This window comes from Rhea pennata, chromosome 2 (assembly GCF_028389875.1).
Source record: "Rhea pennata isolate bPtePen1 chromosome 2, bPtePen1.pri, whole genome shotgun sequence".
Classification (NCBI taxonomy): Eukaryota; Metazoa; Chordata; class Aves; order Rheiformes; family Rheidae; genus Rhea; species Rhea pennata.
In genome coordinates, this window is record NC_084664.1 from 74,655,578 (window position 1) to 74,675,601 (window position 20,024).

A 20,024-nucleotide genomic window follows, 5' to 3' on the forward strand; every position below is an offset into this window, starting at 1 on the left:
CTAATTTTAAAAATATACCTATTGATCAGCAATTGTTACCCACCTAGCTAGATAAAACAAAAACACAATAGGAATGTATAAGCTGAGATGACATAAGCAGCAGAGTAAAATCCTGGCCTGGTGCCTAACCAGGAATTTATTCTGTCTGTTCTTCAGAGTAAATCAAACAGATTGTACACCAAGTCACATAATAGAACTAACAAATTATTGGGCCACCTGACATTGGTCTGACATCTCAGGAAAAAAAAACCAAAAAAACAAAACACTCCTCCATGCAAGAGTACAAGTCACACCCCTTCACCCATCCAGGGAAACATGGCCCAGTACAACTATCCCTTTCACTCTGGGCACAGGCACTAGTAACCCCACACTGTGTTAACTCTTAATTGTGAACTACTATTTTGTTCAGCAAACGAAAGAAAACAGGGGGCTTGTACCTGCAACAAAAATTCTGGCACAAACCAATAGCAAGAAGCTTTTATACTGTGCAGTGTTTCGTATTATACAGTGTTCATCAAGAACAACCCAGTTGCTACAGGAAGACAAGCTGTCAGGCGGCTTGATTGAAGAGCATCTTCCAACAGCCAAGGATATGCAGTTTGGACAAAGCATCTATAGCAGTGCGCACTGTAGGTGTCTCACCCAACCTGTATAAATACAGGGGTTCTCCATTTCATTTTCATTTTAAAACCTCAATAGGTCACAATGGCTTCAGAGGCATATTAGCAAAGGCTGACTATAGGCAAAGTACATACAGGATAAGTTCCTTATGCTTGATTATAACTAGACCCTCCTCTCTCAAGAAGGACATAGGATGTTTCTTACTGAAAGCATGTTCTTGACTATTAGCACACCACTTCTTCTATGTTCTTGACATACGTATTAAGAACATCAAGTTTCTGTAAGTGTGCAAACACTCTGCATTCTCACACATGGAGAAAAGTCTCAGGAACTCTAGTGAGCTTCCCTTTCCTTTAGCAAATTTGTTTGTAGGACAGACTACTATTCTGATAAGTTGTAATGATAAATTTAATTCAGCTGGTTGGAAAAAGAAGGGCTATGGTTCCTGCCCCTTTATTTAAAAAAGGGTGGCACGATCAGTATGAAATTGGCTTCAATATCCAAATTACAGAGAAAGTAAATAAGAATTTTGGTGAAGTAGGGATTGATAACAGAAGTACTAAGACATGTATAAATGCAGTATGAATGGAAATGCATGGGTATGAAAACATCAGCAGAAAGAACAAAACAAGGATTAATAGAGTGGCCTGTGTTGTAATGAAGGATGTTCTCAAGAACGCTGTTCCCAGGACAGCATTCCCAGTTGTAAAATTGAGGAATGTGTTATTTATGTCAAGACTGGAAGGCCTGCACTCTGATACCACAACACAGATGACTTACCAGCAAGAGACCCTGCATCCTAACAACAAGACTGTAGTGATAAGGTTGCAGCACATCACATGTACCTTTCCTCTTACTGTTGGTCTACCAGGAAAACAGAGAGATATTTCAAACCAACACAGGAAAGCAGAGGCTGGTCAGTAACCTAGCCTACAATTTACAGCAACTGAACCAAGAAAGATGCTAAAGCAAAGGACCAAAATGTAACAACTATTGACTCTTAAAACGTCTATCCAAAAACTAGTTTGTCAGTGTAAATCATGAAGATCCTAAGAGACTTAGTGAGGACTCAAGAGTGAGCACCCCTTGTCCTCTGTGTCTCATGTAGGTGATCCTGGCCAGACCACTTTTGCACACACATCTTGGTGCTTGGGTGTGAGACTGTGAGTGAATGAAGTCTATGAGAAAATGGATGCACATCGGTGAAAACTGACTGACTTAGAGATTTTGTAAATAAATTTCACCTCCCCCTTCTATAAGGTCTTACACCGAGTTTTTTTATACTGATTTCCTATGGTATTTCTTAACTTGACTTTACCAGTCATTTAGCTAGAGATTTTTGTCATCCACTACTTTATCAAGGTTTCTATTTTGTAATGCTGTTACTTCCTCAGGAGTAATATGTGCTAGGACTAACCTGAAGGTGTTCTTTTATAATCAATTCTGTATCTTCTAGAGTCAAACCTGTTTCAAATGCAACAGTAATACAGCAAATGGTTGAAATGTGATAAAATAGCCTATAGTTCAGTATATAGTATAGTATACTAGTACTTCAGTACTAGTATAGTTCACATATCTTAAAAACATCACTTAGTTAGCAGACAAGTGGGAGTATGGTTGAGTTCTTTGGCATTCATATCTATTAATAGAAAGCTTTAAGGTGTGTATGGGGAGTGAGGGGGAGCAACAAAGTTCCAAATAAAGGTAATTAGCAGCACAGTTGGAAAAAAATATCTGTTTTTCATTCTGAAAAACAGTAAAACAAAATAGAAAGCCTCAGCACAATGGACATCACAAATCCAGAGCAACAAAACTAGTAATTCCATGTCATGTGCTCACTCAGCCCAGGAGGGGTCAGAATGCTTCCAGCGTCATGGGAGTCACAGGATATCGATAAACAAAAAAGCAGTAGCTGTGAGGCTGAAAAAATGAATATATGAATAGATTTTTTGAACACCAAATGAACCAGGCAAGTGCACTATCCAAAGTATCAGGATTGCGCTGTCTCCAAGATTGCCATTTCTTCCCTTTAGTCAGTTATGTTCATTAACACAAGCTAGCAGCTGTAATTTACGGTCTTTGCCTCCACCAAAAGAGTAGATCTCTACCCAAACATCTGTTCATTCACCAAGCTTGTATTTTCACAGATATTTTGCTGGATCAAGTTGCTCCTCAAAATCTCAAAGAGAAGGAACTTCAAATAATTAAATGGTTGTTCGATGTGGGACTACAAACCAAAGAGGTGGCCAGACAACCTCTGCGTTGGTGGCAAGGCTCTTGTGACTCAGGAGAGGGTACGTACATCCCTCTCTTACAAACAATCCTTCTCTCACACCAAAATCTCACTAAAAAGATCAGAACAGGCCACAGTTTCTAAAAAAGCTAGGAGAGGTAAGAAGCATTTTTCTTTACGCCATCCTAATTTGCTAATTTAAAATGATAATGTATTTTTTGTTAGTGACTCAATATTTCTTTCCTTTTTGTGTGTTCAGAGAAGGGCTGGTAAGATAGTCAGGAGCTGGGAGCACAGGGCACACAAGGAGAGGCTGAGGGAAGGGGGTCTGTTCAGCCTCAGAAGAGAAGACAAAGGGGGGAGGTAAATCTTATACCAAAAGAGAGATTATAAAGAAGACAGAGCCAGTTCAGAAGTACATAGCAAGAAAACCACAAACCAATGAACACAAGCGGAGACACAGGAAATTGCAGCTAGACTTAAGTGAAAAATTTCTTCACCCCTGAGGCTGGCCAGGCACAGGAGCAGGTTGCTCACAGAGATTGAGGATTCTCCATCCAAGTGGTCTTTCAAAACTTACAACCGTAAAAGTCATGTAGCAATTCAGCTTGGCAGGAACCTTTGCCTATGAGTCTGTACTTAGGATAAACCCCTGCTCAGAGTAGGTCTCAAGGCAGGGTCCTCAGGGACCCCTCCAGGCAAGTCTTGAACACTGACAAGGACTGAGATTCCACAACCTCTCTCCACAACTTCTTCCAGTATTTGACAACCCACAGCGGGCAAAGGGCAGGGGAGAACCCACCCACCACACATAACTACAACAAATCCTTACATCCCACCTGAATTACCCATGTGCCAGCTTCAGCCTGTTGTCTCCCATACGATTGCTATGCACTTCTAACAACAGTACGGCTCCATCCTCCCTGCGTCTTCCAGGCACGTAGCTGGGGGCAGCAATAAGGTCTCCCCTTAGCCTTCTCTTCTCAGGCCTCAACAGAGCCTCTTCTCCCTGCACGTCACATGCTCCAGCCTCCGGAGCGTCCTGGTGGAGCGTCCTGAAACTTGCTCCAGTACGTCAATACCTTTCTCGCGCTGGGGAGCCCCAGACTGGACACAGCACTCAGATGTGGTCTCACAACCGCCAAAGAGAAGGCAAGGATCACACCCACAGACTTGCTGCACTGGCCTTCCTTGCTGCAAGGGCACCCTGCTAACTTCCTGTCCTCCGCAATCCCCATGTCCTTTGGGACAGAGCTGCTTCCGAGACAGTCAGACACCAGCCTACAGGGTTATCCCACACCAGTTCCAAGACTCTACAGTTTCTTTGGCTGAACTTCACGAGCCTCCTGTCAGCCCCTTGCTCCAGCCTGTATAGCTCCCTCTGAAGAGCAGCCACCGTCCTCCAGGCCATTCCCCTGAAAGTCTGTAAACCTGCCGAGAGAGCACGCCACCCCTTCCTCCTGGTCATTAACGAAGACATTTGGTTGTGCTGGTCCCAGTATTGATCCCCAAGAGACATGCCTACTTACTGGCTGCCAGCTGGACGCTGAACCACTGATCACAACTCCAGGCACAACAGTCCAGCTCATTTACCACCCATCTTAGCACCTACTTAGGCAGCCTAAATCTCACCCATTTGGCAACAAGGAGACTATGGGAGACTGGCTCCAAGGCCTTGCTAAAGACAAGGTATACTCACTACTTCCACTGCCTACTCCTTGCCCACAGGGCCAGTCACTTCATCGGAGAAAGTCACAAAGTCGCTCAGGCATGGCTTGCCCTTGCTAAATCCATCCTGGCTGCTCCAAACCACCCTCTCGTCCTTCACGTGTTCAGAAACAGCTTCCAAGATGATTCGCTTCACAGCCCTCCCAGCGACCGAGGTTACGCTGACTGGCCTGGACTGGCCTCCCTCTTTGCCTTTCTTGAAGATGAAGGTGATGCTTGCCTTCTTCCAGGCATCAGCCATTTTTCCTCCAATTGCCGTGAGCTTTGGAAGATGCTATTGGCCAGCTCCTTCTGGTCCCGTGGGCTTGTGTACGTCTAAACGGCTTAAGTGATCCCTAACTCTGTCTTCTCCTGCTTTACTCATGGAACAGACTCTGCCAACGGGCTCAGGGACTTGGGAGCCCTTGAAGACAAGCTCTGCTAGGAACAAAAGAGGCAAAAAAAGGCATGGAGTATCTCAGCCTTTTCCATGTCCCTTCTCACTAGGTCCCCTGCCTCACTGACCAAAGGGACCACACACTCCATGGCCTTCCTCTTGCTACCAAGATATTTGCAGAATCCGTCCTTGTTCTTCTTCACCTCAAGACTTGCTAGTCTCAGCTCCAGCTGAACACTGGCTTGCCTAGCTCTGCTCCTTTCAGGCATGGGCAATGTTCCTCCTGTGTAGCCTCTCCCTGCTCCCACTTTCTGGCTACTTTTCTTCTGCACTGGAGCTCAGTCAGAACATCCATGTGCATTCAGCCTGGCCTGCTGCCATGCTTGCTCAACTTTCTGCACATTGCAATAGACCATTCTTGTGCTCTAAGGACACCCTCTTGGAAGATCAACCAGCTCTCCTGGGCTCCTTTGCCCTCCAGGGCAGTTTCCCAGAGGATCCTGCCAAGCAGGACCCTGATCGAGTCACACTCTGCTCTTCTCAGCTCCAGGGTTGTCATTCTGCTGTTTGCCTTGCTCACTCCTCTCAGGATCTTAAACTCCAAAGTCTCCTGGTTGCTCTCAGTCTTTAACTCATATTTTACCAGTTCTTCCTTTTGTTTATGAATAGCATGTCCAACTGAGCATCTCGTTCAGGTCAATTCAACCACCATCTTCATCACAAAATTGTCTTCTGGATTGTCTACTCCCAGCCACTCTGTCCAGCAGATTTTGGGATGGTTAAAGTCACCCATGAGTACCAAGGACTGGGATTGTGAGGTTTTGTCCAGCTGCTGCGTACCAGGTCTGTATTAGGTACCTGCTACAACATGACCTGTGCTGATCTCTCCAATGCTCCTTAGCTACAAGCTCTCTACTGGTTCATCACCCGCCCCAAGGCAAAGCTCCATGCATTCAAGCTATGCCTTTGCATAAAGTACAACCCCTCTACATTGCCTTCCCACCCTGCCTTTCCTGGAGAGCCTGAATTTGAACACTGCAGCACTTCAGCCAGGAGAGCTAGCCCACCACATCTCTATATCCCAATGAGGTCACAGTTTGGCAATGTGCACTCTTCTATTCCCCCCTGCTTGTTCCCCATAATATGTGGATTTGTGTACAAGCATTTGAGATATGTCCCAAGTTGTTCTGCATTTACAGAGGAAGGGTGAGATCCTCTACTCTCAAGCTATTACTCACACACACATCTGCTCTGCCTCTTATACCCTCTGTTCTCTTTGAGTTACCGTAGTCTTCCATCTTCCATCCCCAATTTAACCCTCTTCACTAGGTTAGCAGCCCAAGTTTCAAGATACTTTTGCAGCACTTTGTTAGATGTATCCCATCCCTGCTCAGCAGCTCCTCAAAGTGGGTCCCATGATTATAGAAGCCAAATCCCTGCCTGCAAGACAAACCACACAGACAGGTGTTGACCTGCTGGATGAGTCTATTTCTACTAAAGCCTTTTCTCCTCACTGGAAAGATTGAGGAGACATGGCCTGGGCCTTCATGCCTTCACCCTCACCACAGAGCTTTGTAGTCACTCCAGGTTACCTCTGGAGCAGTTGTTGGTACTGCTGATAACCATAAGAAAGAGCAGCAAGGGGTCCATGTTAGAGGGCTGGACAAACCTTGCCAGTATGTCTGCAATATCCCAGATCCTGCCACTTGGCAAGCAACAAACCTTTTGAGACATCAGGTCAGGTCAGAAGATAGGTGTCTCCATCCTCTGCAGGAGGGAGTCTCCAGTAACTACCATTTGCCTTTTCCCCTTTTTGTGGGCACCAGGTTCAGGCTCAGCTGGCTCTGGTGAATACCCTGACAGTTCCTGTTTGTCCTTACTAGTACTCACAGATTCTGAACTTGTAGGTCTGCAAGTAGAACAGATCTCCAACTACTTCCAGTTGCCAGAAGTTACAAGCTTCCAACCTTTTCTATCTTGACAGTATCCCTTTGCTATGGTCTCCAGCTGTCACTCCTTCCTTCCCTTAAGTTGCTTGAGCTTTCCAAAAATATCACGTCAGTTTCATCTTCACCTTTCCTGATGGTGTACAGCCTGCTAGCCTCTTCCACCTTTACCTGGTACTTCAGCACCTTGACCAGAGAACATCTCCCATAGAAGATGTCACTGTTGCCCCCAGCTCCAGAGGTAGTAGGTGCTCTCCACAGCACAAGATCTGGACAGAGTGGGATCCCTCCTCTGGAGTCGAGGTCTGGGTCGAGGTCTCTGATGTGCCAAGGGTGTTGGCATCAGTCTTTGAAGCAGGAGGTTGAATGAGATAATCCCAGGTCCCTTCCAAGCTAAATTATTCTACAATTCAGTGTCAAGAATCCTGTTGCGTATACACTGACATTCAAACGGTTTCATTTTAAGAAACAGCAAATGTCCAAAGTGAATATCTTTCCACAGGAGGTGCATGGTACACAAGCTGCAATATCCAGTATTTGGTACAGGGAAAGAAAGAACCTCAGTCCTGCAGCTCCTTTATGTTGGAGTGAGGGCAACTAAAAGGGCTGAGACCAAGTTTAGATGTCTGATTGCAGTCTTTAAACAGGAGGAGATGACTGCCAAAGAAACATGACTTGCACTGTATATTCTACAGCCAGATCATTCCGACATGAACTCATAAAGCTATGGCTTAATTAACCCCCATTCCTTGCATGTTGTTTTTCTTTCTGTGTGCCCAAGGTAACCATACACCTTCCATTGCAGATAAGAAATGAGCTCAAAATTTCACTCAGTTTCAATGTCTGGCTGTTGAGCCTTCTCAATCACTTCAAATACAAGCAGTGTTTTTTGTAATTCCACAAAATTCTGAAGAAGAAGAAGAAAAAAGAGAAAGATAAAATCTTTTATCACAACATACTCTGTAGTCTTCACTGTCTGATGTCAAAGACTTTCAGACTAGCCTGTTGAAGCAGTGGTTTCCCCAAGCAGTTATTCAACACAGACATATCCCAACAGAGTCCAGCCAAGACCACACATAAGAAGATAAGGCACAAGAACCTCCATATATTGCTGAAGTCTACCTATCCACAAGTCTCACTGCATGATGTTCTCCACTCCCGTCCAGACATACTAGTGTGTCAGTAGTCACAGTACAACCTTCTAGCTGAAACCTGACCCACACATACATAGCCTACAGGAGAGCTATACAAAGCAGGCATGGAGCAGCTATCCTCAATGACTGAATTATCCTAGAACAGCTTAAGCGTCATGTAACTACATAACCATGTAGAATTGTCCATATTAAAATTTTCAGATCATAGGCTTCCCAAAGCAAACAAATTATTAGAATACTTTTTGTAAGACAGATCTATGAGTATGCATATAAATTTCATATCTGCATTACTGAGTTGCAGGTTTTTAAATTTTTATTTCTGTTTTTTACTTTAATGCCTGTAATATCTGAGTGATGAGGTCATTTTTATCATCCAGGAACTAAAACAGCATGATAAACCCAACATATATATACATATATTTTTCCCTGCACTTCGGCCTGCAGTCTGAGTGCATTTAAGCCCAGCTTCCTGCCCCTTTCCCAGCCAGTAGGCAGAAGAGAATAGTGACTTGCATCACTTTTTCACATTTAAGAACTCCCTCCATTTTTTGAAACTTCATTTCATCTCCACCTCTCCTCAGGACTGCTCCTGCAATTGAGCTTGAGATTCACTGCAGACTACAGGCGTACTCCTCCTGCCTTCCTCTTCCCCTGCTGCTGGTGCACGGGTATAGATTCTCAGTGCTGCCATAACACTAGTCTGTATTTGCAAAGCTCTCTCAGCACCTTGTCATCCACCTAGAAAGACGCTATGCCTCTCTTAGCAGCCACTGATCAATCATTTCAGTACCTGACTGCTGAAATACCACAAAGGAATGGGGTCTTGAGTCAGGCCAATATGATATGCACAAATCAAAGGGAGAATCCTTGGATGGATGAACAAGAAAAAAGAAAAAAACCCCACAAACTCCATATCAAAACTACCACTTGTTCCAAATGGAAGCACAGAGTAACAGAGTCAAATCTTGTAAAAATCATACAATGTAGAAGAGATTTCTCCAGTTGACATTTCCACTGTTCATTTGTGCAGAACCAAATTCCGGAAAGATTACTTACATGTAAATTTTCATTCATAGTTCTAAGCTTAAATTCAGAAAGACAGCAAATTTTAAGTAGACAAACTAAACTGACAGGATCATTCAACTTCAGGTACACACTCCAGCATCTTCTGAATTGCAGCATAAAAGATTGCCCAACCCAAGCTTTTAAAAAGACAACCAAGGAAAAAGAAACAAACCTATTTACACTATGCTTTATAAAATTTCTTTTCCCTATTTCTTATCCTTCAAGTTTAATGACACCCTGCAAATATTAAAACCAAAAACGAAGAACATTACAGCTCCTTCAAATGTGGAACAAACCAAAACCAAAGACCAGACCACAGAAAGCTGATATTTTCCCTGGTGTTCTGGAGTCCACATGGGGTATTAGATGTATTTTAACTTGTCTCTACTTTAGTCTTTGGGTACTTTACACCAAAGTCTTAGAGCTTCTAAATTCAAATTCCTTTCCCCTACTCTTTTTGATTTGCATACACCTCTCTTCATGAATTTTCTGTGTTTTGACTGCATGTGAAAGTTCTCCTTTGATGGCTCTGATGACCTTGGGGGTTCCTAGAAGAAGCAATGATGGCACCGCACAGGACTGCACAGCAGTGCAGTACTCCAGGGGCTGCATAAGCTTTGCTTCCACTTCTAGCTCAGCACAGGCATTTCCTCCAGGTCCCTGAAGACACACTGCTTCCACTTGTGGCTTACAAAAGAAAAAGGTGAGCACAGTAGAATGGGGACAGAAGGAGGATGACAGTTAAAACACTCCAACCATGAAAACAGTAACATACCGTTACTCCAGATATAATCGGGACTTTGCCTTCGATCAGTTTATATATTTCTTGAACTGCTTCCTCATCGCTCTTGTCTTTAAACCGCTTCTTGGAGAGTTCCTGAAGAGCTTCCTTAAACTGCTCAAAAGTGATAGTTCTGGAAGACTTTCCCCTGACGAAACACACAGAAATTGAAAGAAATGACAAGTGAGCACAGCAAGCGTTCCAAGAGTAGCAGAGCACTTTCAGTTTACAACAGAAACCTGTAACAGAAAAGGAGTCATTCAACCTATTTGGGGAGCCAAATAAAACAGCCCCCAGGGACACCACATTCCTTACGCACATCACTAGGGCAGCGCTTTAGAGACTTTATTTCTCCCTCTCCACTAAGGACAGGGGAACAAGAGGGAACTGGCCTGCTGCAAGCAGGCCTGCAGCTCATCACAGCCTGGCAGGCTCACTGCTCTGATCACTCACGCAGCCTGCAGGCGTAAAAGACAAGAATTGAAGCAACTTAGGTGAGTTTAGTTACTGAACATTTTTTATTCCTCGTCGAATAAGTAGTTATGACAAACGATTCATAGGTTACTTTATTCATGTGTTCATAAGCAAATTAAGGAACAATCCTGTTGGATAAAGTAAATTGTTAAAAAAGTCACTAACATTTTAAATTCCTCCTCCTCTGCCAAACAGTGGTAAATTTTAACTGATGAATTTAAAAATCAACAGTCATTTTCCTCCTTAGGCCACTGCCTTCACAGAACATTCATAGGTTTTTGGGAAACACAGTTTACCAATCTGATAAAATCATAAAAGCCCCAGAAATTCAGAACTGAAGACTTTCTGGTCTTTTCAAAACTAACAGGAAGCCCCTGTTCCCATGCTGATGCATAGGTTAGGTTTGCTCTCAGAGGAGAAACTTTTGTTATAGCAGTGCACAGTGGGAAGCCTGGGAAGCATAGTGGGAATCAGTACTTTACAAACTACCCCTATCTATAGTCACTCCTGCAGAGGTTTTACACCTGTCAGGCCAGCAGGCTCAACTGATAAAGCACTTAAAAATAAATCTCCATATTTATTGCAAAGATGTGTTTAGCCAAAAGGAGATTCATGCAAGTCTGTTTTCTAGCATTTAAAAATACTCACTTTAGACAGGAGAGAATGTAGCAGAGCACATACTGTTCCTTCCTTTTACCCAATACTGAACTATTTTTAGTGTTCCTCATTTTACAATTGAGGTATGAGGCCACAGCATTAGCAAGATTGTGCACCGTAAATATACACACACACACACACACAATGTGTGTGTATGTATATATATATATATATATATAGTTTATTTTGGTTGCTATGAATTATATCAAACACAAAACACACCTTTCTTTGTTGGTTTAATTACACATTCCCTGATGCCTATAACAAAAGATTTGCCATATGTTTTAAACTAAAATTTAGCAGATCAGATGGAAACATTTTAAAAAGATGTTCTGACAGTTATGCTGCTGTAGCCTTAAATAGTACTATCTTTAACAGCAAAAGATGTTTTCAATTGCTTACAACATTAGGAAACTCTCAAAGTCAAAGAAATATTTGAGGGTCCATGTTGCTGGGAAACATACTACTACATCAGTTTTGTTTGCAGCCTAAGCATTTCTTTTTATGCCAATTTAGAGTGTGTCTCAAGCAAATTAGCAAAAGAGCCCAGACCAGTCCTTTCAGCAGTGACAGCTGTTTATACAGGAATAAACGATAGACTGCAAGGACAGAGAAAGTGTGCACTGGCAACAGAGAGAGCAGACTGGAAAAACTATACACAGAAATCTCATTTGACTTTAGTAACCAATGGTCAAAACAGCAACTCACCCACCTCTCTTCAGCTCCCATCTCACACACATTCAGGAGTCAAATCACCCTGCCCTGCCTCCACTAGCAAAATAGGCAAGTGAGATCTCACACTTTTAAAGAGCAACAATTAGGTAGCAAATTCCAGGTTTTTATACCATAGTGAAATTGGTTATTCATAAGAAAACTCAGCACCAATATAAAACTTTACGTACAGTTCATTTACATCATCTTTTACTCCAAGACAATCCAACATGTGGCAAACTCCTATACCCTTCACACTCCTAATTTTAGCCAGAAATAAACTTTATTTGTTTTTTTGATTAACTTTGCTGCTTGCAACAACCTGCCTGCTTTAGGTGAAGCATGTGCTGGAATATCTCATGGAATTAGCTAGCAAAAGACTATAGTGACAGCAGAAATGAAGAACATAATCCAATAATTCATTAACCAGAAACACACAGGGAACATACTGCAATTAACTTCTTGGAATTTGTCCAGGATTCTCATTAACAGGATTAATATCCCTTTCTGATGAAACATGCTTGAAGACTTTTACCTCACACAAGAGGTCAGAACCGCATTTTGTTTTGCCTCTCTCTCTCTCTTTTTTTTTTTTTTTTTAAAAAGTTTGCACTGGCAATCACTGCAGAGCATTAGAATAAGGCCCAACTAAGGCCCTTGGTCATTACTGACTTGCAGCCAAGTCTGACACACAGATCTTTCAAACAAAATTTTGTGTAGCATATAGGTTACTTAGAAGCTTCCAATCAGGTCTGCTAATGCTTAGCTTGGAGAATCAGTCAGGAACCCAGTGGGAATGGGAATGGCCACAGAGAACTAGCAAAACTTGTGGCAGTTCACGCTGGCTGCTTTCCAAAGGCTTTACATTTAGGCTTAGCTTCTTTTTTTGCTTCCTTTTTTCTCTTTTGTTTTTCTCTCCTTTTTAACATATGTAGAATTCTCAATCCTGCATTTATCAGGTAAAAGATCAAAACATATTTATCTTTTCTTCTGTAGTGAAAAAAACAAACATTAAGGATGATAAGAGAGAAAAAGAGCATTTCCTAGTCAGAGACATGGCCATTCCCATCTCTCAAATTTGATCTGTTTCCAGCTACACTGATGTGGGAAAATGGAAAGACATTTTTTTCCCCTCTAACTTAAGGTATAACCAGAAATTGGATATTTATGCACATAAAGCAATAAAACAATGTAGTATTGCTGCTGGAGCCAACAGAAAAAAAAATGTGCATCATGCTTCCATGATGCTATTCTGCACCACCAAACACTGGAAATGGAATTGAGGATGAAAGGAATTTTTAGAGATTTTGGAGAAAATTTTACAACTATAACAAACATGAAGTCTCGCAGCAAGACTAATCATAGCATGGAAAGCTACAGAAACACAGCACTCAGCTTCCAGAATTCTTGGGCACTTGTGGACTGTATGCCAGGTAGCAGAGTACCTGACTCCCCATGCAGTGTTACTGCCACTCTGCCGGTGTCCAGCAGCTGCTCTCAGACCACCTGCAGTAGCTGCCATCCTCTCTGACATGCTTTCAGACCACCAGCAGCAGCTTTCTGCTCTGCCTGCATGCTCACAGGCTCAACACAGAGTAACCAATAGACCAAGCAGGAAACATACAAACGCTGCATGTTATGCAAGGCAGATACACCCTCCTCTTACTCCTGCCATTTTACTTAATGCCCTCTTCACATTAAAGATGAAGCCATTTCCTGACACCAGCCAGACCATGAAGTTAAACTAAAAAGAAAAAAAACCCTTCTCTGAAGCAATTGTTACAAAGAATCAGCCTCTTTGTGTATGTTTGTAGCTTGTTTTTAAAAGCTCATTATAAATATCTTGTTTCCATGGGAATAACAAAACAAATTATTAACTTTCATTTTCCAAGTGTTACAAGTTCAAATGGTCTGACTCCAATTTAGCATGCCAAGGATGATCTCTCAGCTATTAGCACTCTTCCCTTAGACTTATTGCTCCAGAGAGTTAACAGAAAACTAGGAAGACAATAAAATACTGTATATACTATATGCAAAAAAATCCAAGAGGAATACAATAGAAGGAATGTGTGAACAGCTAAAGAAACACAATGACTAAATCAGATAGTGGAAATGCAGATTAAAACTCTTTGACCAGGGAATGAGACAAAACACAAAGTGGTAATAACAGAGGGAAGGTGGAAAAACAAAGAGTAATGGTAGCTACCTTAATGAAAACAGCAAAGTATCTATAAGATAGACATTAATAATATAATTTTTAAAAGCTCTGTGCTTGCTTATGTTATGAAGAAACCTTTATATTTAGGAAAGACATGTTCTTATGTGTCATTCTAATTTAAGCTCTGCTTCTTACAACAAGCAGAACCACTCTGATGCATCATCCTTGGTGGGGAGGAAACTGCATATTCATGATCTACTCATGAAATTTTGCTTCTGTTCCTACATTTGAGAAGAGACTGAATACATTTAGAAAAATTTTAGGAAATTTTCCATCATCTCCTCTCCTCGATGGAGCTCTCCATGCATCTGCTATAGACGAGGAGATTCTGAACAGAAGCTTTAACTCCTCAGTTTACTTGTAGAGCCCAAGTTCACATATGTAAAAGCTTCAGTTTTGAGCCTGGACATCAACATAGTGAATATAAAGTGTAAAGGATGAAGCATCGGCCCAGACTGGACTGTAACTGGAAATGCTGCAGCATTCGTTTGCTAATAGTTGTACCAACAGGGCCTGCTGAAGTGAACACATGGAAGTTGTACTCATGCAACTTAATCCTTGTATACTAGCTGGATCCTCAATCATCTCTGACAGCAAATTTTAATGGTTTTCTACAATTTTAGCTGAAAAGAAGAGAGAAGCAAAACACACACTCCATGTATCCCATACATAAAATCCTCTGCCAGTGAAACATACGTCTCTGTGGCCCTCATGCAGTGCTATGTAACACATCTTCCACTTTAGGAGTCTCCCATTTTAACCTCTGAGCTCCCAAGAGGCATCTTTTAACAACACTCATTTTTCCATTTAATTTTCTATTCCTGCTATTCACCACCTCTCCAATCCCACCGGGGCACGGGCATCAGGCAGAATGGCAGTAGCATGCACTGGCCAGGGCACCCAGCCACAAGGGCCGTTCTCTCCCCCAAGCTTGGCTCTGAGAAGAACAGCAAGCCTGGCAAGGGCCTGCAGGCAGCCCAAGTAGAGGAGGGAGCACAGCATGTTTTTGCGTAACCTTTTGCCCAAGGAGTTTTGTTTGTAAGGTTTATGTAGTCTAATTTCACACTGTGCATCTCCATTCACCAAGGAACCACTTAAAACTTGTCTGCATTATCTCATGTGAGCAATGAAGACTGAGTATTCTCTATATTTATTCCCTTCCCATCCATTCAGAAGACAAATTGAGAGAGATGTATGGTTTTTTTAAACATATTTATTTTCCTTAACTTGAAAAACAGCTGGATCTTGCTTAACTTGTCTGGAAATTTTTGTTTTTGAGGAATAGTCTGCCAGAATGAGAAGTCGCTATTGCTGAAATTTTTCATTTTCATACAAGAAGAAATTTTTGCTTTACAACTTTAACAATAGCATAACCTGTATCATCGTTATTGTGCTATCTCCCAAAGTACCGACTCATGTTCATTCAGCAGCATTTTTCTTACTACTTATGCTAAAACACCAGGCATTCTCGAGGCATTCTGTGAACAAAATGTACACTAGCGGCAGTGCTTAGTGGTCCTTGCACTATACTGGATGGCAGTGAAAAGGTACCAGGCAATTTCCTTTAAGTGACAAAGCCTCTACAAAACACAGGCATTCATGTAACAGGTGTTTTACTTCTTCCAAGGATTTCCGCACATTACCAGCACAAAGCCCAAAATTAACATGTTTCACCAAGAGGCAGATTACACCATGCCTGGCATGGTTTTATTTCTTTCTAGCAGGGTTCCCCCCACCCCTTTTCACTTTCAGCTCTTTTGGGGGTAATTAACTCAGCATTTGCACAGGCCATCAACTCCATAACTAACAACAGTCTCAAACTGAAGTGGAACCCTTGGAGTAGATAAACCAAGCCACTAGAGCCCAGAAACACTAATGGAATATTGACATATCCTGTGCAGATCTTGCCTTTTTTTTCCAATAAGACTGAAGCTCCAAAAGTTAGACATAAAATGCAGAAGACTTCCAAATGAGGAAGACAATACACTCTCTGGATAAAATCTTTAAGAATGCACAACTAACCACAAGAAGGGACGTCACTAAAAGTTTGACAAATATAACTGAAGAGAGAACAAGGAAAAAAGGAAAGAGAGCACAGTACAACTCTTTCGGGTTCTTTGATTGCACTGCATTTTCTAATAGTTCTAAAGAAAGGTGCCAGTCAAGGAATCAATAAAGAATACAGATCCAAAGGTGTCATCCTGCATCAGGAACTCCTGCCCTACTAGCGGGGCACAGCTGAGATGCTGAAATCAGACACCTGGATGTTGGGGCAAGCAGGAGCTGACTGGCAAATAGCCTTAGGAAAGGAAGGGAGGGCACCCTGAAGATAGCCTTGGCAAAACAATCCTAGGAAGAAGCTTGTGTTCATAAAGCTCCAAGCAGAGATCCTCAGCAAAGGCAGAGGTCACTTCAGGAGTACAGGCATTTCCAAGGGCATGGCTCTTCACACACAGTTCAGTCCCCTGAGGGAAAGATTAGGACCAAAACAATCAAGAAATTCAAATGGCCTTCATAATTACTCTACGAACATGCCTGGTTCCAGCACCTTGGCCAACTCAGGCATAAGGAACTAAATAAAGGAAGTAAAATGGAACGAGTTAAAAAGAATAAAAGAGATTAATGGGACTTAGGGAGGACAAGGAAAAGAAGACAGACCAGGGAAAAGATAGGTCTGGTAGATCCTTTATGTTAAAGGAGTTTGTGAATGAATTTCCCATGCCAGATATACACCTGAGCCTAACAAGGTTGGAAGTAGAGCCAGAAACGTGTACCTAGCAGCCAGCAGTCTGGGAGCACTTCTACATTTCATTGTTAACTGGTAGCATCTGAAGAAAAGAGACATTTGTAGATTGACCTGATTGTGGATTCCCTGGACTTGACACAATGAATGGAATAACTGCACACACACAAAGCAACAGGCAAGTCTCAAAGATATCAAATTTATTGCAGGCATATTGCTATTATGCTCAGAGAGCTTCTAGCATCTGGGGAAGAACCCAGACCATCACACACAACTTACTGCCCAAGTCATTCAGGAACACAAAAACCTGCCGTTGGGACACAGGGAGGTCTAGCACTACTTGTCAGCAACACTTGGGGGAAGTTATTCCGCAGGGGACAGGGCTTGGGTGAGTGACAGTACCAGGGAAGTTTGTCTGAATGCAGAAAGATGCAAGAAATGGACAGAAAAGGGGCTGGAAGGAGGTCTTGGACAATATGGGCAAGCACAGGCTAGTGCTGCAGCAAAAAGACAGAGCCTGAGAATCAGGCTTATACAGACACAGGTTTTCTTCTTCAGAGGGTTCAGTTTATCTGCAATTCTCTTTGGTTCCTTCTGCATTAATGACCGGTTGGGAACACACAGAGACCACAGGGGAAGTGAGCAAAAACTCAGAAAACCACACGCAATTGCATAGACCTAAGAGCTTGATACAGGTAGCAGCTGCCAAGGGACGCTGTTGAGCACATTCGAAACATGAAAATCCATATGGACAATATCATGATGCCCCATACCACTAATACAGCGATGGCTGAAGATTTACAACCAGTCTTCAATAGCTAAGCTAAGCTATCTAATAATAATAGTTAGCATTTAAATAGTACTTTATCTTTCAAAGTGTTAAAGAAGCTGATAGAACCACAAAGGTTCTCCCTGCTGACAGAGGCTTATGCCAAAAGGAATTGCAGCTGAAAGGACAGAGCAAAGCACCAACATCCTCTGTACCTTTTCTGCCAGTTCAGTAAGTAGTGCACACATCCTCATTCCTCAACAACGCAGGGAAAAAAGGCGGGAACTACAAGTAAGGCATCCCTCTAGAGCTTACCAGCAAGTCCATATGAGCTGACAAATCTCATCCCTGTCACAGACACATAACGGTAGCTAAATTTATTTTGCTTCTCTCTCCCCAGCAGTGTGAAAGTGTTTGTTTGAAAAGGAGATCAATCTAGATGCACTGAAAATATGCTCAGTACAAACACTGCTGAAAGGCATCTCCAGTACTGTCCCATACTGGGTATGGCCAGCACAGCCAAACTAGCCCAAAGTAGGAGGGAGCACGTTTGACCCCAAGTAGACAAACCACAGAAGACTGCTAGTGAGTATTTTAATGAAAAAAAATTCTCAAAGACAGCTTTCAGATTTTTTATTATTATTGAGGATTTCCCTTATTAATCTTAATAAGGGCAACTGGAGGATTAAAAAAAAGAAAGAAAGAAAGAAAAGGAGACATAACGCAATGAACTTCAGTGGGAGCACCCAGTCCTCTCATCTGTTTTTTGGCAGCCTGTCATCTTGCTCACTGCTGTCCCTCCAATACAGTATCTATGTTTTGACTGTGTTGACATTCAAGTAAGGCAAGTTGCTTCTTTTGACTGGTTAACCAATTCCAGGAAAAGTACATGGGGTTTCAGAGAGGAGAGAAAAATGAAATGTCCAAAGTGGAAATCAGACAGTTCCATAACAGAGTACTGTTTTAATTAATGAGATCCAGAACAGAAAAGCTCAGTACATCACTAAGAAGGATAAGATACTATATGATTATATGATATGACGTCTTACAGGATTTAGACAAAATTCAAACAAAAGTATAGGCAGTCAGACTCAATGAAAAACAATAGCATTGTTAAATAGGACCTGCCCTAGTAATATCTTAACTATTTAAGTCTTAAGATATTAAAACTTAATCCTCAGGTATGATCTTCACATCCACCAAATGACCATTGCAGGTAAGTTGAGCCAATGCACATTCGAGGGATGGGAAAAGAGCAATGCAGAATGGTTACAAAGGGAGTGCATGTGCGCATGCATGTGTGTGTGCACATGCGCGCACGGGGTGGGGGTGGGGTAGATTTTTAATCACTACTGAGCCAAGTAAAACTACAAATGCAATTTGAAAATTTTGTTTATTCCTATAGGGAAGAGTATTTGGAACAGTTGGTACCAATAAGGCCTTTCACAAAAAATCCAGTTTTAGCTCAAAAGTTACATAGGTTAGTATTTAAAATAAATAAATAAACAAATATGCGCACGCGTGCACACACACACACACACACTGACTGAAGACAAAAAAAAAAAGAAAAAGGAAAGGGATGAAAAAAGCAACCTTTAATTTGCATACAGCATATTCACTGTTGCAGGCACCGCAGCTGTTTGTTAATGAAATTCTGCCAACACACAGCAAAGTTTATTCATCTTTTACAGCCTAGAAATTTAGAAAGCCCTAGCTAAGAGCTCAGGTATCCAGCTCCCGTCCTGGTCCACAGAACATTTTCCCCTCCACTCCAAGGGCATATTTCCACTTAGAGATAGGTTTAGGACTTTGTTTTTTTTCCTCTTTTTTTTTTCTTTTTAGAGAGAAAGAGAGAGATATATAACAGCATCTAATACAATGCATAAATGTCTCTTGGCACAGTCATTTCCGAAACAATGCAAACACTACACAACATAGCTTGATGTATTTGGAGACTGTGATGGCAGATTACTGCTTACAAAAGTGCTGCTGTGGAAATGAGAGCATCAATCTACTCTAATCCAGGGTAGGATTTTTCTTTAGGGTTTAGTTACACAGAATTGAAAACCAACAAACCTTTATCAGACTGGTCCAAATTCATAATGGAAGAACATATCATTATCAGATAGTTTTACATCAGCAACATTCTATTTTTTTCACAGAATCACACAGAGTTGGAAGGTTTTCATTATTTTTTACATCAAATCACATACAAGCACAAAAGCAATTTCTGAACCTAGTGACAGTTCATTGAGTGAACCCTCCTGAGAGGTCAGATGGATTCAGGTAAGGAAAAAGTGTGTGTTGGGGGCGGGGAAGAGGAGAGGGGGAATGTGAAGGAACAGAAGGACAGGCAGACTGTGGCCAAAACAAGCCTCTCCAATGATTTACAATGACAAAATGAGAATATTTTAAGAGTGATCCAATACGAAATCAGAGTTGTCAGTGTAGGTGGGAAGAAGTCACCAAGCTAAAGTGTATAGCTGCAAAAGCTATCCAATACTTGAATATGAGAAAGGTGGAGACTTATTTCCTCTACAGGTGCCTA

General features: G+C 42.0%; 1 protein-coding gene across 1 annotated transcript in view; it reads right to left on the minus strand.

Annotated features, from left to right (window-relative positions):
• TPPP (tubulin polymerization promoting protein) overlaps positions 1 to 20,024 on the minus strand; it is a 62,961-nt gene that overhangs the window by 10,516 nt on the left and 32,421 nt on the right. Inside the window, exon 3 of the mRNA XM_062569768.1 lies at positions 9,899 to 10,052. Within this exon, the coding sequence (XP_062425752.1) occupies positions 9,899 to 10,052 (154 nt within the window). The remainder of the gene's footprint in view (positions 1 to 9,898; positions 10,053 to 20,024) is intronic.